This window comes from Egretta garzetta, unplaced genomic scaffold, assembly GCF_000687185.1.
Source record: "Egretta garzetta isolate BGI_Z169 unplaced genomic scaffold, ASM68718v1 scaffold125, whole genome shotgun sequence".
NCBI classification, from domain to species: Eukaryota; Metazoa; Chordata; class Aves; order Pelecaniformes; family Ardeidae; genus Egretta; species Egretta garzetta.
In genome coordinates this window covers 350,159-358,512 of record NW_009259877.1, presented here as the reverse complement: position 1 = coordinate 358,512, position 8,354 = coordinate 350,159, and the positions used below count along the sequence as shown (strand labels likewise).

At 45.8% G+C, this 8,354-nt stretch overlaps 1 protein-coding gene across 1 annotated transcript in view; it reads left to right on the top strand.

The window, feature by feature from the left end:
- The window catches only part of LOC104127461 (arylsulfatase D), a 23,315-nt gene extending 18,915 nt beyond the window's left edge, over positions 1-4,400 (top strand). The window contains exon 13 of the mRNA XM_035895657.1: positions 4,030-4,400. Within this exon, the coding sequence (XP_035751550.1) occupies positions 4,030-4,400 (371 nt within the window). The remainder of the gene's footprint in view (positions 1-4,029) is intronic.
- Positions 4,401-8,354: the final 3,954 nt, after the last annotated feature.

Below are 8,354 nucleotides of genomic sequence, written 5' to 3'. Positions count from 1 at the left end.
GCTTTATGGCGAGGGCGGGGTGCCTGCTGGCCCCCCCCCGAACCGCCGCGAGCTCCAGGCCAGCGGTTTGAGCTGACACACGCCAGCACAGCAGGGCACGGCCTGAGCCCCGGGGAACGCTGCAGTGTTGTGCGTGGAGCCTGCAACAGCGGCAGAAGCATCACCGCTTTGAGCCTCTCTCCCCATGTATCCGACACTCGGCAGACCAGGGAGTTAGAGACTGACAGTGAGAGTATAGCTATTAGGGATGCGAGACATCAGTTCACCTGGCACAGACTGGTGCCAAGCCAGCCCCACACCAGAACTGCCAGTGGCTCTGGGCTTGATCACATCTAACCCCAACCCCACCAGCTGTTTGCATTACCTAAAGCAGAACAGCGGTCAGAAACTCAAAGCTCCTATGCCTCTTAATCCATCGCTGTTCTTAGACATCTCCATTTCTTTGTAATGCATATTTTTTTTCTGAGCAGAGCAGGCTTTGTCCAACTGCAGCAACACCTGGAGAAAATTCCTGCTAGAAGAGTTATGCCTCACTTCCCTAGTGAAAGGCTAAAAATATGCTCCATCAAGGGATGCTTTTGAAGAACTGCATTTCAGGTTAAAGGGCTGCTGTCCTCCTCACCTAGCTTTCACCTCTTCTTCTCCTAGGCTATGTAAGGTGTGCCTACGTTACAATTTTCATTCAGATCAGCAGCATGCTTTTGAAGCAAACCCCTCTTGAGCGTACCCACCCACTGTACTTTGGGTTGCTCTGTGGAATGGGCTTGGAGCACGTGACTTCAGTTTAGTTGAAACTAAACTGTAAGAACAGGCTCCCAGGATCATATCCAATATGCCCTCGTCACTAAAAGATGTCGTGTGGATAGGACCAGAGTTAGCCTACAGTAAAACACCCCCAGGCAAACAGTGTGGATGTCAAGCCATCAATAACTGTGCTGCTCTACAGATCCAATATGCAGGTGCAAGGTGTATTTTGTGTTCCTACGAAGCCACACAAACCTCCTATGCACGCCTTTCTGCGGTTTTTCCCCATTGAGCCACAACTGCTCACGGCAAGGGGGGTTGAAAACAATGCGATGTTCTGCGTATGAAAGACTGGCTAATCAAATATTACCGTGGGGCTCAACTTGCAGACAAGCCAGAAGTTGTGATTCTTTGCTCCAACTGCTTTTCCTTCTGACCGGGCTGCCAGACTTGTTAGAGTCTCTTAGCTCATTTACAAGTATATCATGTTCGTATTACATATTTATTGTCTGTTTACTTCTACCTATTGGACAGGCTAGATATGAAGCCATTGTGTCTTGATGTCGCCCAGGCAGGACCCATCAATTAAGCCCTTCACTGAGGCCAGAAGAATCCTTTGTCTATATGTTAAAGAGCCCTTTTCTCTACCACAGCACAATAAGGCTTATTAGTGACAGTCTGTTTCTTTCTGCTCGTTAAACTGATTGATTGTTACCAGATGGGTTTGAGAGGTGTTTGGATTGAAGAAGCAGGTTTCCTTTCCCTTGGATGCATTATGTCAACATGTTGCCCTAAAATTCACACGCATCCTTCAAATTGTGTCAGAGCTACTTCAGTAGCAAATGCCAGGTCCTTCTTTGCCTCCTGGAGATGACTGAAACCCCTGCTGCTTCCATCAGCACTGATTTCTACCACCTTTTTTTTGGATCCCTCTGTAACCCAGCTGCCTACTCAGCTCACCAAGACAGGTTAATTACAATCAGCCTCACTGTATCCTTCCGAAAGAACTGAAAAGGACCTGGCTGGCGCCCACTCTGCAACTCCAGTAATTATTTGCAGCTGTGAAAAGTGGATGTTAAAATTTTGCAGAATCAGAACAATTCTGCTCACTCTGCACTCGCTTCTCTGAACTGCCCTACAGTGTATAAGTTATGGGGTGTTCAGCTCAGCTGTTTATGGAAAAGCACGACTACTTTGGGTTTTTTTTTCTGAACATTGATCACATAAAAGTTCCTACCTATAGCTAGATAGACAGACTTATCTCATATTTATCTATTAAATGGTCATTTTAGCAATATCACAACAGCACTCTGACTAGACCCAGCTGATCAGAAAAATGCCTATGGCCATGAGGACAAGAGCAAATGTCTTTAGGGCAAGAGGAAATGGCCTCAAGTTGCACCAGGGCAGGTTTAGATGGGTAATGAGGAAAAATTTCTTCACTGAAAGGGTTGTCAAGCATTGGAACGGGCTGTCCAGGGAAGTGGTTGAGTCCCCATCCCTGGAGATGTTTAACAGAAGGGCAGATGAGGTGCTTAGGGACATGTGTTAATAGTGGGACGGCAGGGTTAGGTTAATGGTTGGACTTGATGATCTTAAAGGTCTTTTCCAACTTAAACGATTCTATGATTCTATGAGAGTACTTATTTCACTCCTCGTAACAAGTACCTATGCTAACTGACCAACACACATAAGGCCCCAATCCCACTCTTGGGGAACCCCGATGTGACAGGGGATGCTTGCATTTTTGTCCCAAGACAAATGCTCTTTTTGTCACAAGACAGGGAAAAGCAGAAGGATGTGGAGCACATCCCAGCCAGCAGCACAGCACACACCCAAACAGGAACACCCGTCCTCAGCAAACCATCAGGAAGCGTGCCCATTTCCTTTAAGAAATCCACCCTCTGCATCCTTTTCTCTCACAATTTCAGAAATGTAGATACCTAAAATCTGTAACATTTTTCAATATAGTATGCCAAGACATTTGAGAACCACTGAGACATCATCCTTCCACAGAAGTGCAGAAGCGTAGCTTAGCGGGATGTGGAGACCACGAGGTGGAAATAAACAGACACATAGCCAGCCAGCCAAACAGCCAGCAGCTGGAGATTTTAAGCTAAAAGATTATCCGAGCCTTAACATCCGCTATTTGTTCCCCCTCACCTTTTAAGAAGTTTTTAGATTTTACTTCTTAACAAAATACATTCTAGCAGTTGCAACACAACAGAGACGGAAGAATAAAGCTGCAGACTCCCAGTCACGAAGAACAGCTCTGGGGACAACAGAAGGAAGGAAAGTTCAGCTGATTCCATCGAACCAAAAAGAAAATGCCATGTAGGGACAATGCAGTTGTCAGCTCAGTGCATTACAGAAGTGGCTCCAAGTATTGAATGTCCCCTTTCCTCCCCTCTCCCTTTTTCAGACAGAGTATCCAACTGCTGCCATCTTCTTGGGCACATCCTTGCCCCCGAGTTCAGTGCAGTGCTTTCTAAACGTAGGTTAAGGAATATGGGAAAAAGGAGGAGGGAGAAGGAAGGAAAAATCTCCTGATGGACTGCATTCAGATTTAGCCCTAGTCATTTGTCATTTCTTCATTACAAGTTACAGACCTGCACTTACCCAGCTGTCAGTACCAGAGCCTGATAAAGTACAAGCTCTAAAGCTGCAAACTAGTTGTCTTCATGTTGTTAACTGAAAAACTACAGACTCCAGATTTTACTGTTTTCACAGCCTGCAGTTACCACCCTATTTGAAAGTGTGCTGGAAAGTGAGCGTGGAAATGAGCTGTGATCAGTTTCTGCTCAGGTGCACAGAACCAACAGAAGAACTTACCAGTGTGAGCGTGGAAATGAGCTGTGATCAGTTTCTGCCCAGGTCCTCTTCTTGGCTCAGGTGCATAGAACCAACAGAAGAACTTACCAGCACTTGAACCCAGAAATTGGGGGCTACATTCTCAGTTTCCCCCAACCAGGAGGCATGTTGACTTTTAAAGGGACACAATTAAGAGGCAGAGACTCCTTCTGCACCCAAAATATTAGACCTAACCATCCACGTAGCGTATATGGCCCTGCACATACCCAGAGCCCAGGTGTGCCCGTGAGCCATGAAAACCATTCCGAATCCCTGCCAGATCCCAAAAGAGCCTTTCCCCGTACGTGACAACCACGATGTAAGCTCACCCTAGGAACAGCAAAGCAGGTCACTTAAAAGGCGAGCCAATCTTTCAGGGACCTCCCCTGACTCCTAATGCCATTAAGCTGTTCAAATGTGCTTCTTCTGTGACAGGTGGCACCATATGGAAAGCTCATTACGCTACTCCGGTATTCCAACCAGAAGCCTCTGGGGCCTGTTTCGAAAGAGGAATTTGCCCGTGTTTCGGGGATGGTGTGACCCACCACGACCCTCCACTGCTGTTTGATCTCTCACAAGATCCCTCTGAGGCGAATCCCCTGTCAGCTGGCACCGAGCCCTTGTTCGACGCAGTGATGAGGAGAATAGGAGAAGCTGTAGAAGAGCACCGCAAGACCCTGACTCCAGTCCCACAACAGCTGTCTCCTGACAATAACATATGGAAGCCGTGGCTGCAGCCCTGCTGTGGCACGTTCCCCTTCTGCTGGTGTGATGAAGAAAACAGCAAAGCAGGTGGCATACTTTAAGACCAAACCCAAGTTACCTTAAAAAAAGGTAATAGTTGTCACATTCACATGACTACAGCTGTACAGAAATATGGGTCAAATTACACTGCAATAAACAAAAGGGACGTTATTGATGCTTTTTACTCAACCTTTTCCCTTACCCACAGAAATTCAATAAGCCTGTAGTTTTAAAAAAAACCTGAAAATGCTCCAAACATACTCCACCTGTGGGTCACCTGTATAATCTATCCCTCAAGTGCATAATTCTGGATCAAATACCCAAATAAATGAAACAAAATTTCTTTTCTCACTGATTTTCCATTCAAATAAATGATGAATAATAAGAGAGCAAACTTTAATTGCAGCTGTTGTACAGGTTGTTAAGGCAACAGGACTGAGCCCAAGGGGGGGGATTCTCTAACCAGGCCTTGTCTTTTTAATGAAAAAACTGTCCTGTGTTTAAAAGCACAATCACACATTTAATTTGGAAACGTACCAAAACACATCAGCCTCTAAGAAATGAACACCTGCTAATTTACAGCAATTTTTTGCCTTGTCTGTATGTTCATTTATCTATCATGTAAGAATTCCTAGGAAAAACTGGACTGACAAGCATGTTTTAAAAACCAGGTAGCTAAAGTTATCATCTCAAGTCCAGCAGCTGAGTATCTAGCTATTCTGAAACGCTAAACCACAGCAATTCCTACGGACATACATTTCCCACGTTGTTAGATGATCTTACTTGCGAGAGCATTGAAAATCATCACCCAGCTGCTTTGACAAGATAGGTCCCAAATTTCACCATCTGAGCCCAATTCACAAGCTGCATGTCCCACTTCAGTGATAATGCTCCTGATTTCGTAGGAGTGCTATTATGCCCCATGAAAAATGCGCTTTGCACACACTAATCACTTCAGCTTGGAGGTCATCTTCTCCGAGCCAAACAAGTGTCAGCACTCTGTACAGTCATTAGGGAAAGTGAGGGAATTAAAATATCTAATCCTCTCTTGCTGCCCTCAGGTTAAATAAATTCATCTCTCAATATATAATCCTACCCATGCTCTTGCAGGGGTTCTGTGTCGAATCCAATTTTTAAGCGGAGGTTCCTGCATTTTCTGCTTCAAAAAAAAAGTAGATTGTGTGCCAGAGACTCAGATTCAAACTTCTAAGGCTTCCTGGACACCATACAGTCACTCCTCCCACACCGTTAAAGGTCACCAAAATTTCAAAAGTAACAAGGGACAGCAAGAGCAGCACCGCAGGTGCTTCAGGTGACTTGTTTCCTTACAGCTAGCTGCCGTGCAGAGCCACGCCAGCGCAGCTCTGTTCAGCACCACGCTTGTCCGTGTGTCATTTTCTGCCTTTTAGAAACGGGAGGAGGTAAGGAGGCCCAGGCAGCCCCCCCCCCGGCTCTTGAGCTGCAACAGCGGGTCCCAGCCCTTTCACCAGCCTCACGACAAAACAGCGCGTGTGCCTGGACTATGCACCCTTTGCCGCGCTTTCAGGCAAGCTCCTGACTTACGCCCCCGATGCGGTATGTCACCGGTGTGATGAGCCGCTACGTTATTTTGCTCTAAACAGGACAAGGTGTGACCACGATGCAGCACCGAACACGTCTCCAGAAAGCTGACCAGGCATTTCTTCAGGTCATCTCCCATTTTACCTCTCCTCTAAAAGGTCACCAAGCAAGTTATGCAGAAATGATTCCACATAAATCAAAGGGCTAATCTGACAATGAACTGATAGGACACATCAATGTCAGACTTGACAGAAGTATCTAAAAATACATTTGTTCTTGCTGCTTGACAGCATTTAAATCCACATCAGCATTGCTGAGAACTTGTCAGAAGACTTGACATTCTTCTATGGCTGACGGGGACTGAAATCAGAGCAGCTGCATTTCGCTGGATTCATGCAGAAATACAAGAGCACAAAAGACGACACGTTTTAAAGCCAGTTTGGCCAATTCAAAGATGGAGAAGAAATCTTATTGCTCAGTGGGGAACAAAGCCAAAAGCTGTTCTCTAGATTCAAGCCGGTCAGTTCAGTGCCACCGACGCTGCCAGCTGAGCATGAGGACAAGCTCCTTCTCAGCTCACCTCACGCCCTGCCCCGCTCATACACAAGAACATGCCCAGTCACAGACCGGGCCATGACTGGAGCGTGTACCAGGGGGTGGGGAGGTGTTCAAGCACCCACACAGCGTGTAAGCACAGGTCCGAGCTCCTGCTGACAGACTGGGAAGCCCAGTACATCAGCAAGGTCCTGGACTCCATCTCCGAGCATAGCATGAATGCTTCTGCCCCAAGTTTAAAGCCAGACTAAGAGCTAGAAACACGAGCAGGGTGCGCTTGGGTTGGCTTATACCATGTCCACCATGCAAGCCTGCCCTTCACCTTGTAAGAAAAAAAAAAAAATAAAAAATCACCCCATATAAAAGTGAACATTAAACATTCGTGCAGCACCTCACTCCTCTGAAAGGTAAATTTGCTCAACTGCCGTATAGAGTCAGATGCTGAGGACTCATGTGACTTTATGTGCTGCCTTCCTGACATGCAAACACAGATAACAACTTCTTGGCTGGCATCCGTGGAAAGCCAGAGGGGCTTTTGGGCAGGAGGGGGAGGAGAGAGGCCTGGCAGCAGGGAGCCACTGGCTTTTGTCAAGCAACTGTTAGAGACCTCAGGCAGGCGCAGGGGAACGGGCTCTCCCCACACAGCGAGGGAGGAAGGGGGCAGGCGGCGCACAGAGGCAATCTGTAGATGACAAGGAGAACAAAGTAACAGGAAATCACTGAATAGGATGCACAACACCGCTTCAAAAAAACCCCAACAAAACAGCAACATTGGGGAGGGAGAGAGAAGAAAGAATGCCCTAAGCAGACTATTTTCAGTCCTAAATTCCTTTCACTGTCTAAAGCTAAACGTATCTTAAAAGATGCACATTTTGAGAAGACAGTGGTAAGCAGGGAAAGGAGGTAAAATTATTTTACCTGTTTTCTGCAGATCCTAGCCATGGAGCGGTTGCCGATACCTTCATCTGTATATGCTCTAGCCTGAGCATGAGAGCTCTGCACAAACTATCGTTCTGATCTCCTGGGAAATGTATATTCCCCATAAAGCAGGTGAACCCAACATCACACTTCGGAGTTGTCCTGGTGCACACTTCCACGTAAAATGCATTAATAGGTAAAAAGCTGTTACAAAAATTGTTTGTATTTGAATAATACTGAAATAAACTCTTAAGTCTGTTGCCTACGTTGGCTTGAAAAATCATCTATAATGATCTTTTGCAAAATATATGACTACAAGAACAAAAGCTAAATTATATGCCTTCTCCTTTCTTTTCTCATGGTCTCTCCCTTTGTAGAAGGGAGCAAGCACCACATAAAATGGCCCGTTGGGAACACTTGAGACAACCAGCATTATCTCCGAGCCAGTGTTAACCTTAGGAGAATGTACTACACCTGGTTAAATCCAGACGCCATAGAGAAGGAAGCATTACTCTGTAACAAACGAAGTTTGGTTTTACTGAAAGAGCTGTGGCTGAACTGTGTGTTTGACATTCATGTTTTATGAAGCTGACTTCCATCTAAGGAGTCTGATCATTATTAAATGACATTTGGAATCGCTGCATTAGACTGACTCAACAAAGGAACCGTCGAGTCTCACAGGAGTGAAACAATAAGCTTCCAAGAGACCTCACTGCACCGTGTTTAAATAGCAGACACGTTGCTTTGCGCTCTGCTGGGACCCAAGGGGATGCCAGCGCATGGATCACAAGATCCCATCATTTGAGGATGCAAAGCAATTGTGTAATGGATAAACTGAGAAAAACAATTTGAGCTCAAAGTTTATCCAGCTTGAAATTCCTGGGGACTCAGAGTATATTTGAGAAGCATTTACATAAATGACCAAAAAGGAGTAAATATCAAAAAACCTTTGTTCACCGCCAGACTGTAGGTTAAAATACACA